Raw genomic sequence first — 20,272 nt, 5'->3', positions numbered from 1 at the left:
CGCGCGCCTCGCCCCGGCCGGGCCCGCCGCGCAGCCCCCCGCGCACTTCCAGCCGGGAAAGTACTTCCCGTCGCCGCTGCCCATGGCTTCGCACACAGGTCAGTGCCCGGCCGGGGCGGGCGCGGGACGGGAGCGTTCGAGAGTGGAACAGGGTGCCCACCGCTCCACTCCCGGGAGCAGAGAAGCTTTGGTTTCATTTCCCGGCCCCGGCCGCGGTGGCCGCCTGGGTGCTGAGCGGGGCCGCGCGTCCCGCCAGCCCCCCACGCTGCATCGCTGCGATTTTGAGCGGCCCTTCTCTGGCCACCCTCCCCCGGGGGTCTCGGAGGGGCAGCCCCGGAGCCGGCTGAAATTAAAGCCTTTCCGCGCCTCGCCACCCTCCCCCGCCCCCTCCTGCAAATCTAAATTCCACGGAAACCTCTTTTCTGCATTCTGCATTCACCTCCTTACGACGTTCTGGGGCTGGGACAACGAGGCGCTTTCTGCGGGAACAAAACGGCTGTTGTGGCAGGGGGAGGGGACCAGGGTACGCCGCGGCCTCGCGGATTAGGGTGGTGTGTGCGCCGGGCGAGCGTTAATAGGGACTGCCGGTGTAAGACGAGCAAATCCTGTTTCTATATAAAGCCTTGAAGTGTCAGGGCGAGAATGGGTTTGCAGGGATGCATTTGCTTTAACGAGTGCCTCTGGTATCCCGCTAAAGCCGGACAAAGCGTGGCCGGAGTGCGGCCCAGCCTCACAGCCTGCAGCCCGGGGAGGAGGGCAGCGCGGGCTCGGGCTGGGGTGGCGCGGGGCGGCGCTCATGATTTCGGTGCAGGCGAGAGTGCGGTGGATTTGCTCCAAGAGGAGAACGTGGTGGATTTGCTCCAAGAGGAGAGCGCGGGGCGCCGGTGCTGGGCCTCGCAGGGAGGCCCGGTGGCCGTCCCCTTGGACTCCCTGCCCGAGAGGGTCAGTCCTTGGCAGAGTGGGCCCAGGCTTCCAGGGCAGCTCTCTTCCTGGTGTCTTTGATATGAGTGTCGAGGGAGGTCAGGGAAGAGGCAGCTACCACGCCTGAAGCCTGGGAGGTCACCGGGCGGCGCGCGTGGAGTTCGGGGGAAGCGCGCAGGGCTGCGCTAGGGACCCGCCTGGTCACCCTCGTACATGGGTGGCTTTTGTTTACAGTTTGTTCTAAACATCAGAAATGTTTACCGCTTAAAAAAAATTGGCAGTAAGAGTTATTATTGGTAGCTTGATGAACTGTGAATACTAATAAAATTATATCTGCTTTAATGGGATTACAATTAGTGTGTGGATTAAAACGGATGGGGCTAGAAGGGAAAACGTCGGAAGAAGGGAGGGCACTCAAAAACGTACGTTTCCTAGAAAAAAAACAAACTCGAAATTGCTTAGTTGCTAACGGGCTTCCAGCATTTGCAGCGCCAGGAGATTGGAACAGGGAGCCGCCCATTGGAGAGGTCTCCCCAGTGCTTCCCCAGTTGGCCCATACCTGCTTCCCTCCCTGCCTGGGCCTTTGGTGAAGCTGCCCTTTTCTCTCTGTCGCTCTTCCTTTTCTGCCTTTTTTTTTTCTCCTCTAGATTTATAACTGGAAAGAGAAGGAGAAAAAGCACTTGCCTGAGCGATGGGTGATTTAAAAATATCTCTTCCGCTGTCCCTGTGGTTATCAAGCTTGTCTTCCTGCCCCTGCATGGGAGCTGCTGCCCACCCGGCTCAGGTGCACGGGGCGCTGAGGCTGGGGCCGCCTGGCAGAAGGGACAGCTCGCCAGCCTCCCCACCAGCCCCTCTTCTGGCTGCAGGCGGGTGGCCCCTACTGGGGGTAGGGGGAGCGTGTGCACCCCACCTCCACTGTGCTGTGCCCTCCAGCCTGGCAAGTAACAGCACGACAGAGACGGGGGGCCCCTGACACCGAGGCTTGCATGTTGGTAGGCTGGGGCTGGAGCTGTCCCCTCCGGGAGGCCAGGCCAGATTCCCCATCAGGTCAGGTCAGCGCTGCCTCCTTGACCCCATGCCCCAGCTCACATCCTGGCCAGGTCCAGGCCAGCCTCATTCTCCCCCTTCTGCCCTTACTTCCAGGTCTAGGCAGCACCCGGGTAGGTGGGCGCCGGGTCGGGTGGCCTAGCCCTTTGTCTTGCTCATTCTAAGTTTGGCCACGTGGTTCTTGGTGTGTAGGCCCGGAAGAGCTCTGGGCTCTGGCCTGGCCTGTGTCCTCCGTGCTGCTTCTTGATCCCAGGCCCTCCCAGCCTCCCTAAGCGCAGGGTGCTCTAGAGGGCGCTGGAGGCCCCTCGGGGCTACCTCCTTCAGGGTCTGAAGGGCCATGTGTCCCCTGTCCCTGGAGGCCCTGTTTCCTCCCCACTGCAGACCGAAGAGACCGCTTGTGCTCGGAGATGTTCAACCCATTTGTGATGAGCAGCTTGGCCACACAGACATCCAGCTAGAAGCATCTGTAGCTCAAAGAAAGCTTTTTGAAATTGCTAAGAGCCAAAATATTGTATTGGTTTTTAAAATTTAGCTGCATGTGTTTTTTTGAAAAAAGAATTATACCCCAGATCATTTGCTTTGGTCTGTGTCTATATATGATCTAGTTTAGAGAGAAAAAAGTATAATTAAGTTAAACATTTTTTTGCATCTCGTGTGCGGACTTCCAAATGGCCAGTTTGGCCGCCTTACTTCCCATTTTCCTGGATGGCCTCAGTCCGCAGGCCACAGCTGCAGCCGGCCCGCCCCTCCCTCTGCTGACTGCCCCTCAGAAAGGAAAATTGACCTGGATTCTTCCTGCCTGTCTGGGAGTAGGATCCAGCCATTGGAGATGGAGGCCCTGGCCTCTGCAAGGCTGCCTCTTTTTGCTGGGCTGCTCTTCCTGTGCCTGTCTGGCCTGGCACTGCCACCCCAGCTGGACTGAGGCTGTCCCCACTGGCTGCCTGGGCTGCCCTTCTCCAACCCCACCCAGCACTTTCAGAATGTCAGCCTGAGGGGCCCTGATGGCTGGGATATGGGGCTCTCCGGCTTCTTCCATTGTTTTTCTAAAAATGAAAGTGCTGGGAGCTGTAGACTCGGGCTGTAGGGTTTTATGTTAAAGTGCTGTTCTAGTAACCTTGTCACCGAAAGGTGCAATTAAAATGTTTGGAATCATTATTTTTAGTTCAGTGTTAGATTTTGTCTCTAATACAGATGGTCTGGAGGCAAAGCTGTGAAATCTAGGGGGGAAAAAAGAGAAATCAACAAGAACCAACCCAAGATTTTTCATCAGTGCTACTGCCTGGAGCCACTGGGGCTGGCGCCTCTGCTGGGAGTGTGTGTGTGATCTGGAGGCAGCCCCGGCCTGGGGAGAGGCCCACATAGACAGCCCACCGTCCTCCTGGCTTCTGACTGGACCAGCTCCTGTCTGTCCTGGTCTGTAGGCCTCCCCTCTCCAGGGGCCAGGGCTCCACCAAGGCGCTATTTCTCATCTTGGTTTCAGTAATCTGCTCAGATTCCCCTCCCACCCCTTCTCTTGTCTTCTTTGGGGTGTAAATTGCTGGGGCCTGGGAAACCAGGTGCTCTGAGCCTGGGGGTTGTTGTGGGAGAAAGGCGAGGCTCCTTCTGGTGGGAGAACTGCAAACTACTTCTTTCCTGCTAAAAAAGTGCTTCCTACCGCCAATCTCAAAAGAAAAAAAAAAAGAAAAAGAAAAAACCACAAAACAAAACCAAAAAATACCCCCAACTCGGTAGAGGAAAAAAAAAGATAATTTCCTAGTGTGGAAGGACCCCATCACAGGCTCCCCTCCCTCATCATGTGATATTTTTTTGTAAAGAAAAAAAATACATTTTCTTAAATACCTCATTAACTCCATGACACGATGGAGTGTTTCTGCAACAGTTACCAACATTAAGTAGGTGTGAAAAGAGTTACTTTCCGAAGACGTCACCCATCCTGCTCCATAAGTGACAGAGGTAGACATCAAAGTTGCCCCGAGCCCAAAGGAGCTACGGGAATCCGGGAGGGTGAGGCCCGTGGACCCGCAGCGGTGGCCCGCCACGCCCGCCCTGCCGAAGCACTGTTTGGAATGTGGGTTCCCCCAGTGGGGCTCGTACTGCCACCACATCTGATTATCCCTGTACGGAGCCGCCGCACTTTCTGTAGGAATATCCAGGTCACGTGAGTAATAAGGCAAATTAGTGAGCCAGGCAGAGAATGGCGTTGTGCAAATAGCGCATCTCCCCTGGAAAACGCGCGTCCCCCCAAACGCTCCCCGGTTATTCTTAGAAATCTTCCCTCATCTCCCTGTGAGACAGGGTTCAACAGCCCCCACAGACAGGACAAAATGCATAGGAGGCTGTTAGAATAACATGGATGAGGCTAAAAATACCCCTCAGAGACACACATAAAAAAGCCAAATCCAACAACAGAACGAGCTAAAAATATTCCAGGCTTTGGCAAAGAGCACAGAGTTAAATAAATTATACAAGAGCCATTCATGGGAGCAAGTTGACTTTCTCTCTTACGGGAACTTGGTTCAAGCTAATAAAAATAATAATTTACTAGCCACTGAGCTTTGCATGAGTTTAAATTTAATTGGTGGGGCTTCTGGCGTTTGTCACTTCTTGGCGATTAGTGGGCTTGCCCTGGCCTGGGCCAGAGTGGGGAGGGGATGCTGAGGCTGGGGCTCCTGGCAGCAGGGACACTGTCCCCTGAGGAGCAGGGCCTGGGTGCAAGGGCAGATTACCCAGGAGGTTAGAGGAGGATGGAGACTACTGGGGGTTCCATCCAGGAAGGTAGAAAAAGAACTGGCAAGGCACGGCTATTTTAATTTGATAAATGATTGTACACCTTTAAGAGTGTTTTAACAATCAAGATACACTCCAGCAAGTTGATAGGATGTTCGCTGTCAACTTACATATGTCATCAGAGCTGGCTGTGAGCATAAATAATGTGTGAGCGCTTGGGACAGCTGCAGTCTCTCCTGGAGGCCGAGGCATGGCAGGTAGCACCTCTGTCCCCTGGCAGGCACCTTTGTTCTCCTTCTCTCTCTGTGTGTCTGGAGGCAGGGGCCAGAGGAGAACAATCATGGGGAATCACTGAATGCTGCTTTCATCCTGGGTGGTTTGATTGGGGTCCCTCCTCTCGGGACTTTCTAGGTCTCCCTACCAAAATAAGAGTCCCCAAAATTACTTGATCAGAGAAGCCATATGTGGATATGATCTGAGACTAGAATGGTAGCATTGTCTGGTGTGTTTGTTTGTTTTTGTTTTTCTTTTCGTTTTTGTTTTTTGAGACAGTCTGGCTCTGTCTCCCAGGCTGGAGTGCAGTGGCGCGATCCCAGCTCACTGGCTCACTGCAACCTCCGCCTCCCCGGTTCAAGCCATTCTCGTGCCTCAGTCTCCCTAGTAGCTGGGATTATAGGCATGTACCACCACGCCCTAATTTTTTGTATTTTTAGTAGAGACAGGATTTCACCAGGTTGCCCATGCTGGTCTTGAACTCCTGAGCTCAAGCAATCTGCCCACCTCAGCCTCCCAAAGTGCTGGGATTACAGGCGTGAGCCACCGTGCCCGGTCTCTGGTGTCTTTTGAGGCAGCAGATGTTTATATATACAGCCACTTCCCAGGAGTTTTGAACATCCACCCTGGGGTTGGAGTAAGGGTAACTCCCTTTACTCCCTCCTCTTCCTTGGCTGTTTCTTAACTCAATGCTCTCCCCTCTTCCTTGGCTGTTTCTTAACTCAATACCCCGCCCCCGCCCAGAAATCCTGGCCGGCCCTTCTAACTCCCAAAGGACTACATTTCCCAGAATACCCTGATCTTACTCAGGGTCTGAGCCGAGACTGCCCATGTCCCTGGGCTGGGAATTCCCAAGCACAGATAGAGTTCAGCCAGTCCCGCTGGGAATAAGTACTTTCCTGGTAGAAGAAAGCCTTGCTCCATTGTGGCCCCCACCCTTCCTTCTGGAAGAAGCTTCTGGGCCCCCCGGCCTGGCTTCCTCCCTACCATAAATATCTGAATATCGGCGCGTAACAAATGGGACCTGTCCTCTGTCCTCTGCCCTCTGGATCCTGTGAAGCAGCTACTGTGATTGTCATGGCCAAAGCCCCACCAGAGAGTCTTCCCCGACCCCCTGAGCTCAGTACATGGCACAGGCCCTCTTTTGGAACGGCCTTCTCAGAGGGACCTGGTCGCCCAGCAGCTGCTGTGGAAGCCATACAGGGACTCCTCCTGGGTGGCAGCGGGGCCAGCCTCTGCCTAGGGAGTCCCTCGAGAAAATACCTCCTAGCCTTTGGGGTGCCCTGTTGCCCTCCTGACACCCGCAAACAACAGAAGCTGTCTGTCTTCTTGATGGGTTCATCCTGAATGACAGGTTTCCAAAAAGAAGCCCTCCCTCACGACGCACTGCCTCATTCCCCTGAGGAGGAAGGCAGGCTCGTCCTGGCCTGCCCGGGGAGGGTCCGAAACCCTCAGCTCCTGGGCAGCCTCCTCGAGGGGAGGTGGCCTCCCCAGGTGTCCCCTACCTCGCAGATGTGCTGTGAATGGATTTGGACTCAGGGCACGCCCCTGTCTGTTGGGTAGCTCTGCATTCACCCCCCGACCCCCGCTCCCCGCCCACCTGGGAGCAGCTTCCCTGGGGTTCCCCGGTCCCCATTAACCTCCGGGACCTCATTTCCCCTCACCGAAGACAGAGTATAACAAGCAAAAAACAAAATCAGAGCCAGCGTGCAGTGTCTGGAAAATCACTGCAGCCCAGGTCCTTCTGCGAAGGATGGGGCCTGGAAGGGCCTTGGGTGTGGGGCCGCACTCCGCTCTGGCTCTGCTGCTCTGCCCGCTGACGTTTTTATGGGATAATATACCGTTTCGCTCACGCAGACCTATTTGTCAGTGGGCTGCCCCTGTTTGTTGTAATCTATAATATTACTGCCTCCCGTGGCCCCGGAGCAGCTGCCGCCGGGGAATCCAGGGACGGTGGGCGCTAGGCGTGGGCTGAGGGGATGTGGTGGCAGGCGCTGGGGGCAGGCGGCGCCCAGGTCCTGTGATGAGGTCGGCATGGGGTTTGCAGCGAGCCTCGGGTCTGGTGGGGAGGCGTCCAGCGCCCAAGCTGGGAGCCAGCCGGGCTGGCATGCTGCAGCTATCCACACGATTAGGTTCCAGATCGGATCAGCCAGGAAGAGGATTTTTTTCATTCTGACCTGCTGTGGGGAGGAAGGGAGGGACAAACAGGTGGGTTGGGTTCCTGCCTCCCCTCCTGTCCCCTAGGATCCCCCAACAAAAAGTCCAGTGTCTTGACATGCGGAGACTCTGAGGCTGTCCGGAAGTGCTGCCCCTTCTCTGGGGTCTGTGGGAGACCCACTGTCTCCCAGCTCAGTGCAGGGACATGGTTCTCCAGTGGAAACTTCCAGAAATGGGAGATGGGTGTGCTTCCGATAGGGTCCTCTGAGCAGCAGGCTGGGCTCCCCGAGGCAGAGGGTGACATTGGGGGGCAGTGCCCCATAGTGGTGGGGCCGTACCCCACCAAAAAAGAGAAGCCTTAGCCATATTAAGAAAGAAAGAAACCAGCCTGCTGGCGTCTTCAAGGGAAGTCCGGTCTCAGTGCGACTCCCTCTCCCTCTGGTCCTTGGGGCACAGTTGAAGCTTTGTTTTCTTCCCCTGAGACTTCTGCAAGCAGAGGCCTCTCCTGTTCTTACACATGGCATAGGTGAGAGTGAGCAGATCCAGGGAAGAAGAGATAGGGGATGCCCAGACCGGAGACCCAAGGGACCTGAGCCCAGGATTGGGGGTGCCACGGTGGGTGGGGGAAGGGGTGTGCTGCAGGGCAGGTGCCTCTCTCAGGCATGAACACGCATTGCCGCCTGGCAGGGGTTTCCTGGCCCTGCGGATGGTAGAGTTGTGGCCCCCTCTTGGGTGAGGCCCACTCTGTAGACCCCAGGAAGGACATCCCAGCGGGGTCCAGTCACAGGTTCACTGACCAAGCTCACAGCTGCTCATACTCACAGATGTGGCAACGTACACCTGCTCCTGTGTGCTCACACCACAAGGCAGGCGTTCACCTGCATACTCACACACACTCACACTCCCACCGTTCACAACTGACCCGCAAGGAGTCCCATTCCAGTGGCCCCTGGGAAAGCCAGGCTGCCTAGTGACTGGCACGGGCATCTGTCTGCCCCCTACGTCCTCCGCACCAGCTCCATCCTCCATCTCCTGGCTCATGGTTCCTGGCCACCTGCAGGAGGGAGCAGAGCCCCAGATCCGCATGACCCTCTGCGGCTCAGCCTCCCTTCAGCGCCTTCCCTGGCCCGCTTCCTTCTGCTGCCACAGTGTGGCTGTGGACCCTGTCCTCAGGCTCCAGCTGAATTTGGCCTTGCCCTTTCCTGAGCTCCTGCTCGGCAGGAGGACATTCCCGTCAAGATCAATTCTAGTGCATGGCGAGTGCCTCGGGATCAGGTCTGGTCCCTGGCTTGCCCTGAGACTGTCTGGCTATCTTGGAAGCCACTGCCTGCTTTGGGCGCTGCTTCCTGTCCCGTGTGGCCGCCTCCACCCCAGCCTCTGTGCCTGGGGTCCTAGAGGTTCCTAGATGCTCGGCTACCCCAGGCCCCACCTTCCTCCCACCCCCCAGGCTCCCACCCTGCACTCCCACCTCTCAGCTGCCCCCAGTACCATCTCTGCCCTCCTGGGGCCTACCCCTGCCCGGCCTTTCACTTGGTCAGCTTCTACAATCCCCAGTGCCTGCCCCTGCCACCCTGGAGGTCTGATCTTGGCGTCACATCCTCTCAGAGCCCCCATGTGACCCTGCCTAAGTGGAGAGGGGCCCCCGACTGCTCCATGCCCACCTCTCCTTTCCTCCATGCCCCACACCAGCTGAGCTGTTCTTGGCAGCAGCATCTCCTGGGCCTGCAGCCCTTCTTGTCCCCTTCTGTGACCTCCCAGCCCTGACCACCCACCTGGATCTGTCCCACAAAGTCTGGCAGCAGCCCCTGCCCAGCCCCCCTGGCTGGCTTGCTTGGGGCCAGTGCCTTTCCCCCGATATCAGCCACCTTTCCTGGGGGACTGCAGGCTCCTGAGTCAGTGGGGGGCATGTCTTTCTGTCCCTTCCTATCCCCAGAGCTGGGCTGAGCCACGCTGGCCTCCGTCTCCTGCCGCGGTACATAAGTGCCTATCCACACTCGGGTGACACACACAGGCACACACGTGTGGGTATGAAGAGCTCTGCTTTTCCCCTAGGATTTCACCCCCATGCTGGAAAAGATGAACGATTAACTCTGGGAAAAACTAAGTTAAGAGGTGGCAGTGGCGAGAGGCCCAGCCAGGGTCTCTGGTCTCTTTATTAAAAATCAAGGTGTTCCTCCAACACTGAACCATGGCATGGGGACACAGGCTGTGTGGCCACCTGCCTGGGGGACATGGCAGCATCCCCTGGCCTTCCTGTAGCGTCTTCAGCTGTCATGGCGGCTCCTGAGGCTGCGTGCCCTACACCTTAAAGGGTGTCAGAGCCCAGGGGATTGGCAGATGGAGCTGTCCTCTGGTGATCAGCACCACATGAGGTGGGGGGAGACAGAAGTGGGGGTGGGGCTCCTGTTCCCCAAAGACTAGTTGGAGCTGCGCTGGCTGAGTGGCCTGGGGAAGGGGGGACGTGTGTGTGAGTGGAGGGAGGCGGCCCACAGCTGTGAAGGAGAGTCATGGAGGGCCAGGAGTGGGCTCAGGGTGGGGGCCAGTTCCTGTTCGTCTCGTGGCCCTGGCTGGGGCTGTGAGGCGACTCCCCGATTGTCCACGCGAGGTTGTGGGGGTACAGCTAGGATTGGGAGCAAAAGCCAATGGCTTCATCTGGGTCATAGGGCACTGGTGGGTGAGAAGGGACACCTGGGGAGGGCTGCTCCTCCCCCCACCCATGGGCCTGCTCCCCTTCCCACCGACCAGAGGGAAATCAGGGCCTGAGGAGAAGGCCGAGTGCGAATCAGCTGCCTCACCTTCTGCAACAGCTCTATGCACAGTCTGGCCCTGCAAGCACCTCCCCAGCAGGCTGGGCTGTGCCAGCGACGGGGAGGCCATGGCCCCGGGACTCATGTCACCAGGCCACAGTGCTGCCTCAGGCCCTTCACATTGTGGGTTTTGCCTTCCAGACTTCGGTCCCTGGAGAGCTCCTGGCCTCAGCACCTGCCCGAACTGAGGGGAGCATGCGTGATGGGGCCCTGCCAAGCCGCCTTGGCTGCAGCTGCCCCGGCCTAGGGTGGGGGTCGGTGGCCCCTCCTCTTCCCTCCCTGAATCTAGGCCTTCCACCTCTAAAATGGGCAGTAGCCCTGCCTTGCCGGAGGGTTGAGTGGGATTAGGGGATACAGTCCTGGCCCTGGTGCCCTCCCGGGGGCACTGCGGCCATCCCTGTCACCTGCGGGGTCCTGGGAGCCTGCATGAGCTGCCGGAGGCACACAGCCAGCCTGTGCACGGCCCTTCTCTGGTGGAGACTCAGAGGCCTGGGGAGGAGGCGGCTGTGTCCGGGGCCCCTTGGTGGGACCTCCGCTCTTGGCAGGCAGTGAGACTCCTGAGGGCCCCACCTCATGCCTCAGAGGCCCAGGCCCTCTCCTGTGTGTCCGTCAAGGGGTTCAGTGACCTTGAGGCCTTAGTCTGGCCACAGAACTGGGAAACCTGGGCCCTTGGCTCCTGTGCTCTGGCATGGGGGTCCAGCTGCCCCACTTACCCCACCTGTGCAGGGGCTGGCATGGGCTTGGCATGAAGGTGGACGCCCACCCTCCAGCGTGTCCTGGGGCGTTGGATGTGATTGGAATGGGCAGATGTGGCCCTGCTCTGAGGCACCATGGGTCCTGGCACCCCGGGCAGTGCAGGCGCTCTGGACCTCCAGGTGGGGCCTGGGTGCTGGGGGGCCTTCGTGACCTTCCGGGTCTGCTGGGCTCTAGGACTTGAGAGAGCTTCCCAGTGGCAGAGGGGGACTGGCCCAGGGGAGACACTAGCACATGACGTGCAACAGGACCGCAGAGCCAGAAGAGCAAAGATGTCCCTGTATACCCCAGTCTTGGGGCGGGGTGGGGCTGTCTGCCTGGGGTTGGGGACAGTGAAGCAGGCTATGCTTCCCCGAGTCCAGGGGTGTGGAAGGCCGTTCATCAAACACTCTACTTCCCGGGGGTGGGTTTCAGAGCTCTCTAGGTCCCTCCCAGGGAAGGAGGGCTTCGGAGCTGTGCCTGGGTCTTTGCTCTCCGTGTGTCTCTGTGAAGACCTGGGGCCCCCATGCACCTCCCCTCAGGCCTGAGCGGTGGTCCCTCTCTCTGGGGTCACGCTCCCTTGTTCTCAGTCGTGCAGCCGTCCTCCGCCTGAGCCCATTCATTGCATGCCTGCAGGTGCCCATGTCCTGTCTCTGCCCCAAACTGAGGCCGAGGGTCTGCGCCATGTGCCTGATGGGGCCCCAGGAGGACTCACCACACCCAGTTGAGCAGCTCCCCAGTCAACACCTGGCCTGCTCCCCTTCTTGGCAGCCCCCAAACCCGGACCCCAGACAGGCAGCAGGAGGTGGACTTGCAGTCAGCCTGGGCCCGAGAGAGAGGCTGGGGAGACAGCAGGCACTGTTGCCCTGTGGGTGGGAGCCACGGCTGGCTCCATCCTCCACTGCATTCAGATTGATCAGGGAGGGTGTTGGGGAGCGGGGTCCTTGAGATCGTCGGCCAGCCCCACCCCCACTTGCCTGCCTTCCTTCCTCCCTTGAGAGGCCTCTCCACCCAGCACCCACAAAGACGGATGAGCTGCTGGCCACCCGGAGAGGGTAGGGGGTGGCCCGGGGTGTAGGTTTGGGGCATCCCAGACCTGAGGCCCTCTGGGCAGCTCCCCTTACACTCTACCCAGCCCACCCTGCTGGGGATGCCTCAGCATAGTCCTCGAGCTCTGGGGACCCCAGCCCAGCCTCCCTGGGTCTCTGGGCTTTTGCCTTTACCCACACTTGCACACCTCAGCAAGGTCCTTCCCAACAAGCCCCTTGCCGCCCTGGCCCCTGCCCCTCCGCACCCTGGTCACTCTTCCCTCCAGCTCCGCACTCACCATCGTATCCCTGCGTCTGCGGGTAGCTTTGCTGCAGGCAGCAGTTACATTCAGTGAGACACACAGGCGCACAGAGACCCACGAGTAGCCACGATGAGGGTGGGACCAGGGCCCCATGGTCTCCTGGTGGCTTCAGCTGGTGACCCCAGGAGGCCCGATGGCAGGTCCCCCATCCCTGGCCGGTGAACTGGCCCTGGAGTGACAGGAAAGAGCCCAGCTCTGTGATCACCCAGGATGTGCCGGGTCTCCATAGTGGGACGGCCACCCCACTGAGCCGGCCCTGCTGTGGGCCCTGGTCACACCAGGCCAGCAGGTCGCCTTGCGACCAGTTTTCCTGGAAGCCAGTCCCCTCTCTGAGAGTTTTTGCATCCCTTTGGTATCTAAAAATAAACTTTTAATTTATTTTAGTGTAATACCAAAATTAAAAAGCTCTTAGTGTGGGCCGGGCGCGGTGGCTCAAGCCTGTAATCCCAGCACTTTGGGAGGCCGAGGCGGGCGGATCACGAGGTCAGGAGATCGAGACCATCCTGGCTAACACGGTGAAACCCCGTCTCTACTAAAAAATACAAAATCTAGCCGGGCGTGGTGGCGGGCACCTGTAGTCCCAGCTACTCGGGAGGCTGAGGCCGGAGAATGGCGTGAACCCGGGAGGCGGAGCTTGCAGTGAGCTGAGATCCAGCCACTGCACTCCCGCCTGGGCGACAGAGCGAGACTCCGTCTCAAAAAAAAAAAAAAAAAAAAAAAAAAAAGCTCTTAGTGTGTGTAAATACAGATAAAATCGAAGAAAATTCGAAAACTGTATGTGAGGCCATGCCATCCTTCCTAACCCATTGAGAGTTTGATGGTAAATACTTAGCAGAAATCCAAAGTGCCTAAGACTGGAGGGCCTCAGGTGGGAGGTGGCTGGGTGGACACCCTTGAAAATGCTGAAAGTCAGAAAAGCCAGAGAGAGACACGTGGCCCCCAGAGGCCCGGGGGCAGCTTCCCACACCTTGGTCAGAGACCCTTGGGGCCGGTCGGCCAGGGCAGGGAGCAGCCACCAGGCTTCGGCCTGCACTGCTGATGCGTGTGAGGCAGGTCTTTCTGGAGTCACCGACTCTCTCTCCTGGCCCCTCTCATACCTTCCCAGGGGCACTTTCCCTGTCCGCGCCCCCCGCCCCACCCTGGGGCTCTGTCTCTTCTCTGCATGAGTAGCTGGGGCTCTCTCACATTATCTCAAAACTCAGTAGCTTAAAACAGTGAACGCTGATTATTTCCTAGCTTCTGTGAGTCGGGAATCTGACTCAGGGCCAGGTGTTGGCTGGGGCCTCAGACATATTCAGACCCAGCTGTGGGGAGTTGCCTCCCAAGGCCACCCTCCGGCTGTCGTGGGTATCGGATTCTTGCTGGCTGCTGGCAGGAGGGCGAGAGTGAGAGAGCAGGACGGAAGCTCGGTGTGGTGCGGCCTCACCTTGGGGGGCAGTGGGTGCAGGACGGAAGCTCGGTGTGGTGCGGCCTCACCTTGGGGGGCAGTGGGTGGTGTCACTTCTACCATATCCTATTTCTAGAAATGAGTCCAGGTCCTGTCCACACCAAGGGTTGATGACACAAATGTGAACCACAGGGTCCATGGTTATCGGGGCCTTCCTGAGGCCACCCACAGCAGTCATAGCCTCCACCACCCCAGAGTGGGCCATCGGGACCCCACCCGTGGCTGTGGCTGCCTCCCCTGTGCTGACCATGCCCTCCCTGGGTTCTCGCTGCTGCCTGGGGGAGACCTGCCCTCAGGGGTTTGTGCCTCTCCTCTGCCTCATGCCCTCGGCCTCCTTCCATGTGACTTGGCCAAGTGCAAGCCCCAGACTCACTGGAAGCCTGCTCCCTCTCAGTCTCTGTACCTGCTGTGCCAGCCTGGTCCTGGACATCTGAGGCGAGGCTGGCCCTGTTCATCCCTCACCACTCTTCCTCCCCCTTCTCTCTTCCCGGAACACCACACCACCACCTCCACTCTGGGCTGTCCCCTCTGCAGCAGCAGGCCCCTGGATACCTGTGGACCGTCCCCACCCCAGCCAGGGCAGTGCTGTCCATGCAGGTGCAGTGTCGTCTCAGCACCTGTGGGAGGTCCGTTCCCAGATGTTCTGCCAACTGGTGGAGCGAGCCGAACCCAAAACAGCCACGAGGTCACGGGGTCTGTAGCAAGGCCCCAGGGCCCATGCAGGAGGCAGGCCGCTCAGACCACCTGTGGTTTCCCTGGACTCCAGGCTGGACTCAGGGCGAGGGTCGGTGACCCTGGCCTGTCATGGGCACTCAGCAGCTGTTCGTGTACTAGCTGGGATAAGGTGTCCTTCTCTGGATGGAGCGCAGGGCTTGCTGTGGGGTGCTGGGGCCGTTGTGTTCTCTGATCTAGGCAGCGCTTTCTCCTTCTGTTTCTGCATCAGCTGCCTGCCTGGGTGGGGTGCGCAGGTGCATCAGCGCCCCCAGGGGCTCCCCCAGCCCACCTTGGGCCGACACTGGCAGCCCACCTGGGTGCCCTCGGGATGGAGAGCTAGCCCTGGACCTTCTGAGCATGTCTCTGGACTCTCCTCCGAAGCTGTGGGGGTGCCTTCTGGGCCCTGCCCCACGCTGGGGAGCCCCAGCACCCCAAGCCACCTGCCCGGGACCAGCCACGGCCCCCTTGATGTCCCCCTTGGCAGCAAAGTGGCTCCTCCCAAGGCAGGACCTGTCCTGAGGCAGGGGCAACAGTGTGGGGGTGCCTCCTTCGGCGAGGACCATTGCCTGGCGCCCTGGTCCCTGGGGCAGGTCCTGTCTGGGCAGCAGAGGCTCAGGAGTGTGCTGGTCCTCCCAATGGTCCCTGAGGCCGGCAGGGGTGTGCAGGCGGCCAGCCTCGCTGCCCGGACTCCACAGAGGTGGAGCTCGAGCTGCAGGGCCGGGTGTTGAGGGCACCAGGAGCTGCTGGACCTCACCAGGGCCTTTTCTCCCTTGGGCCTCCCACCCGGACCCCAAGCCGCCTCAGCCAGCCCCATTTGCCCCATCCCAGAGGTCCCTGCTTGAGCCACCCGCCTTGCCTGCCCACCTGCAGAGTTCCTAGGAATGCCGAGTTTTTACCTCAGAAGGCTGAGGTGAAAAATAAGATGAACAAGATGAACGTGTGTGTCATGAGAGCGTGAGGGTGTGGGGCCGTGCGGCAGGAGCGCTGGCCATCGGGAGGGCCTGGCGTGCCGCCGCCCCCTCTCTCGGGGCAGGAAGGACTGAGGCTCCCTGGGGTTTGTCACAGCTTCACCACGTGTCCCCAAACCCCAAGGCCCCGGGACAGGGTGAGGCTTGGGGTGGAGGTGGCAGGCACCCCCTGGGCCCAGCCCTGCTTGCTCCTGTCGCTGCCACACTGCGCTGAGAAGTCTCGTGGGTTCCCTGGATCCCAGCATGGTCTCCGTCTCCCCGCCCCAGCCTGTCCTGTCCCCACCCGGCTGGCCGTCACCCACCACGATGCCCTGTCCTCGCCAGAGGCCGTGCACTCTGCACGTTTGCTGTGGGCTTCCATCGGAGCTCTGCCCTTCCTGCCCCGGCCCCCCTTCCAGGGCCACCAGATGCTGCACAGGGGGGCTGGGGACAGGCCCAGGCAAGGGGGCTGGAGGAGGGCACCTGGCCTGGTGACCCCCGCTCTCTGAGACTTGTCTGCTGGCAGCTTCCTGGTTCCTTCCTCTCCTTCTCCAGCCATCTCCCTGGACCCTGGGATAGCCCAGAGCCCACACCTGGCTCGCTGCCACACAGCAGCAATAGGCGTGCTCAGCCCCTTGGGGTTGCAGCAGGTTGCTGCCTGGAGGGTCCTGCAGTGGTGGGGAGTTCCGAGGGGGACCTTCATTGTGAAGGAGGGCAGGCTGGGCTTTTTGGAGGTGGCTGGGTGTGAACCAAGCCTTGAGAAACAGAGTTTGGCAAGGGGCATACGTCCCTGGAAGGGTAACACAGGTGCGAGGCCCCATATGGCTGGAGCCAGCTGTACCAAAAGCAGTTGGCTGGGGAATAACAAAATGGCACTTCAGTGGGGGCCGGTCCTCGGTGGGGCTGGTCCCTGCCCTTTCAGCCTCCAGTGGCCTGTCTTGGCCCCAGCCCCCACCTAGCCCCTTCCTGGGATACTGCACCTGGAGCCAACCTCATTGTAGGAGTCAGGCCCTTGGCACCCGGTCCTTCTCAGCACCAGGGGCAAGGGTGACCTGAGCCCTCTCGGTGGCAGGTGGACTCTCTCGGCCAACATAGCAGCCACCTCCACACTGGACGTGGTGACCACACTGGACGTGGTGACCACAGCGTGCGAAGCTGCCCCTGCTCCCTGACCTACCCCTTAGCCCTGCGTAAGCTGACACAGACCATCGTTCCTCTCGCCTGGGTGCAGGGACCCCAGCTCGGGGGGCTACAACTACCCACAGAACCATCACAACAGCCCAGGCTGGCTGTGGGCAGAGCACCCCGCCCTGCCAGGGAGACCACAGGCCTCACACCTCCAGGCAGGCCAGTCTGGGAAACAAGTAGTGTGCGTGTGTGTGTGTGCACACGCGCGCCCATGAGGATGGGTGTATGCACGTGTATGTATGTGTGTCCATGAGGATGGGTGTATGTGCATGTCTACGTGTGCGTGTGTGCGTCCATGAGGATGGGTGTATGCGCCTGTGTACATGTGTGTGTGTCCATGAGGATGGGTGTATTCACGTGTGTATGTGTGTGTTTGTGTGCATGAGGATGAGTGTGTGTGTGTGTACATGTGTATCCATGAGAATGGGTGTATACACGTGTGTGTGTCCATGAAGGTGGGTGTATGCGCATGTATGTGCATGTGTTTGTCCATGAGGATGGTTGTACATGTGTGTACATGTGCATGTCAATGAGTTTGGGTGTATGCGCATGTGTGTGTGCGTCCATGAGGATGGGTATATGCGTGTGTGTGTCCATGAGGATGGGTGTATGCACATGTGTACGTGTGTGTGTCCATGAGGATGGGTGTATACACGTGTGTATGTGTCCATGAGGGTGGGTGTATGGTGTGTGTGTGCGTGTGTGTGCATGTGTTTGTGTGTCCATGAGGATGGTTGTACATGTGTGTACATGTGCATGTCAATGAGTTTGGGTGTATGCTCATGTGTGTGTGTGTCCATGAGGATGGGTGTATGCGTGTGTGTCCATGAGGATGGGTGTATACATGTGTGTACGTGTGTGTGTGTTCATGAGAGTGGGTGTATACGCATGTGTATGTGTTCATGAGGATGGGTGTATGCACGTGTGTGCATGTGTGTATGTCCATGAAGTTGGGTATATATGTGTGTGTGTGTTCATGAGGATGGATGTATGCACGTGTGTACGTGTGTCCATGAGGATGGGTGTATGTGCGTGTGTACATGTGCATGTGTATGTGTGTCCAGGTCCATGAGGATGGGTGTATACGTGGGGTGTGTGTCCATGAGGGTGGGTGTGCGTGTGTGTACGTGTGTGTATCCATGAAGATGGTGTATGAGTGTGTGTGCATGTGTGTGTATGTCCATGTCCATGAGGTTGGGTATATGCATGTGTACGTGTGTGTTCATGAGAATGGGTGTATATGCATGTGTACGTGTGTGTTCATGAGGATGAGTATATGAGCATGTGTACATGTGTGTGTGTGTGTCCATGTCCATGAGGATGGGTGTATACGTGTGTGTGTGTGTTCATGAGAATGGGTGTATATGCGTGTGTACCTGTGTGTTCAAGAGGTTGGGTGTATGCACGTGTGTACATGTGCATGTGTGTATGTGTCCATGTCCATGAGGATGGGTGTATACTCGTGTGTACGTGTGTGTGTGTCCATGAGGATGGGTATATACACGTGTGTGTGTGTCCATGTCCATAAGGATGGGTGTATACGCATGTGTACATGTGTGTGTCCATGTCCACGAGGATGGGTGTATACACGTGTGTGTCCATGTCCATGAGGATGGGTGTATACACATGTGTACGTGTGTGTGTGTCCATGAAGATGGGTGTGTATGCATGTGTGTGTGTTCATGAGGATGGGTATATGTGAATGTGTATGGGTGTATGCGCGTGTGTACATGTGTATGTCCATGAGGATGGGTGTATGCGCGTGTGTATGTGTGTGTGTCCCTGAGGATGGGTGTGTGTGTGTGTCCATGAGGATGGGTGTGTATGTGTGTCCATGAGGATGGGTGTATGCGCGTGTGTGTGTGTGTCTGTCCATGAGGATGGGGGTGTGTGTGTGTGTCTGTCCATGAGGATGGGTGTATGTGCGTGTGTCCATGAGGATGGGTGTATGTGCGTGTACATGTCCACAAGAATGGGTCAACATGCAGGAGGGTGAGAGCCTGCCCCCTGGCCACCCCGAGCCTGCACCTGCCTCTGCCCACCCTTCTTCAGCTGCTCTGGTATGGAGCCTGTGTCATTGATGTCGCCTGTGTGGGCCAGGTGGCAGGAGTAGGAGCACACTCCCAGCCGTGGCTGTGGCTAGTCCACTGGAGGATGAGAGGGGCCGGCCAGCAAGGCCACATAGCTGTGTGGACACAGGGCCAAGAGCACTAGAGTCTCCCTACAGCCCGGCTCTGTTGGGGCTCATCTGTGGCTGGTATGCCCGGGCAGGCCCTGGGTCCCCATCCGTTGCCCTGTGTCCCCTCCACGTCCACAGCTAGACTGGACATGTCCAGGGTCAGGGCTGGGGGCGGGGGCCCCAGTTGAGAGGCCGGAGTGCAGGAGGGCAGGGTGGGTGTCCACATGGCCTCCTTTGTTCTGCAGGGACCTGTGGGCCAGGGTGGATACCTGGGCTGGGGTGTGCGTGCGTGTGCCCCTGACATCTTCACCGGCGTGTCTGTCTCCCGCGACTGGCTCTCTCAAGATGGTGGGATGGGACGTGTTCGGTTTGGAGCGGGGAGACTCATCCAGCTGTGGTGGGGGGTTGCCGAGGGAGTGGCACTGACCACCCTGATTGCCTTCCCACGCCCCTGGCCAGCCGCCCCACGGCCTTCCAGAGTGTCTTGGGGGCAAGGGGAGGTCCTGGCCACCTGCCCGCCCAGGAGTGCGGGTGAGAGACATGGGAGAAGGTGTGAAGAACTGTAGACGCAGAGAGGGAGCCAGCCTGCGCCCCCCAACTCCCCAGCCCCCACCATGGCTGCTCTGAGTCACTTGGCCCAGAGCTCTTGGGGGAGGGAGACCGAGGAGGGACCCCATGGGGAGCATCGGCCACCCCTACCCCGCCCTAGCCAAAAAGCTAAATTTACCCTTTTAATAAGAACCAGACTTATATCCGATTTTCCTTTTCTTTTATTAGTTCTGGGCTGTTGGTGGCTGAGCCCATCCTCTGTCATCATCGGCTCCCGGCCGTTTCCACGCTGGTTGGGTTGGGTACACAGAAACCACAGAGTTTTCCTATTAAGGCCTGAGAGATGCTGCCTCTGGGCCAGTGCAGGCTTCTGGGAGGTTCTCCTGAGCGAGCCGAGGGGCTTCCCGGGTGACGTGCTCCTATTCCTGGGCGGACGCCCCTCCCACAGGCTGCTCCAGGTCCTGAGCTGAGCCCCTGGCTGCGTGCTCTTGGCCTTCCCTCCAGCCTCTCCCTCGCTGCCCCCATGCTGGTTCCTGTCCTTTTGTGCCCCATTTCTTCTCTGTTACTCCTTTCTCCCTGTGCCCGCCTCAGTCTCCACTTGTCTAGCCTCTTTCGTGGAGCTGTGGGTGGGTGGGGAGGTTTGGTGACCCCAGGGGGCCAAGGTACCCTCAGACACTTCCAGGCTGTGGGGGCAGAAAAGGCAACGCTAGGCAGGGCAGGCCCCGTGTCCCGCCAGGCGTGGAGGGAGACGTGCTGGACAGACGGACATCTGGTGGCAGCAGGTGTGCAGTCGGGACAGAGGGCCGCCCCGGATCTGGACAGTTTGCCGGCCCTGGAGAGGGCTTCAGATTGGAGAGGACTCCAGGACAGCCCAAGGAACGCTGGGGCCTGCTTCTCCACCGCAGAGGGGAACTGGGCCTGGCCACATGACCTGCTGGCCAGCCCCAGAATCTACAAGACTCCTGGGGGCCACTTTAGGGTCTGGAGTCTCACTGCCCCAGGAGAGGCAGCTCAGAACTGAGCAGCTGTGCTGGGTGGGGGGCTGGCTCCCATGCAGCAGGGGACTGGGGGCTGGAGCTGCAACTTGGTGCAGATCTGAGGCCCCCTCCACCACCAGTGGACCGGGACGTGCCCTGACCCAGGGCAGCTGTTCATCCCAGTGCCCCTTCCATGCCACCTTGTGCACAGCGGAGGCCAAGAGCCTTTGCCAAGGTTCAGGCCAGTAAGGGGATA

The 20,272-nt window shown here is 58.9% G+C and overlaps 1 protein-coding gene across 1 annotated transcript in view; it reads left to right on the top strand.

Annotated features, from left to right (window-relative positions):
* Window position 1: 1 nt before the first annotated feature.
* BAHCC1 (BAH domain and coiled-coil containing 1) overlaps window positions 2-20,272 on the top strand; it is a gene marked incomplete at its 5' end in the record, with an annotated part of 65,805 nt that continues 45,534 nt past the window's right edge. Inside the window, 1 exon segment of the mRNA XM_017879551.1 lies at window positions 2-98. Within this exon segment, the coding sequence (XP_017735040.1) occupies window positions 2-98 (97 nt within the window).

The sequence above is a fragment of the Rhinopithecus bieti genome, unplaced genomic scaffold, assembly GCF_001698545.2.
Source record: "Rhinopithecus bieti isolate Rb0 unplaced genomic scaffold, ASM169854v2 scaffold_9899, whole genome shotgun sequence".
Taxonomy (NCBI): domain Eukaryota; kingdom Metazoa; phylum Chordata; class Mammalia; order Primates; family Cercopithecidae; genus Rhinopithecus; species Rhinopithecus bieti.
The sequence above is the reverse complement of the archived record's forward strand: the minus strand, read 5'-3'. Positions and strand labels throughout refer to the sequence as shown.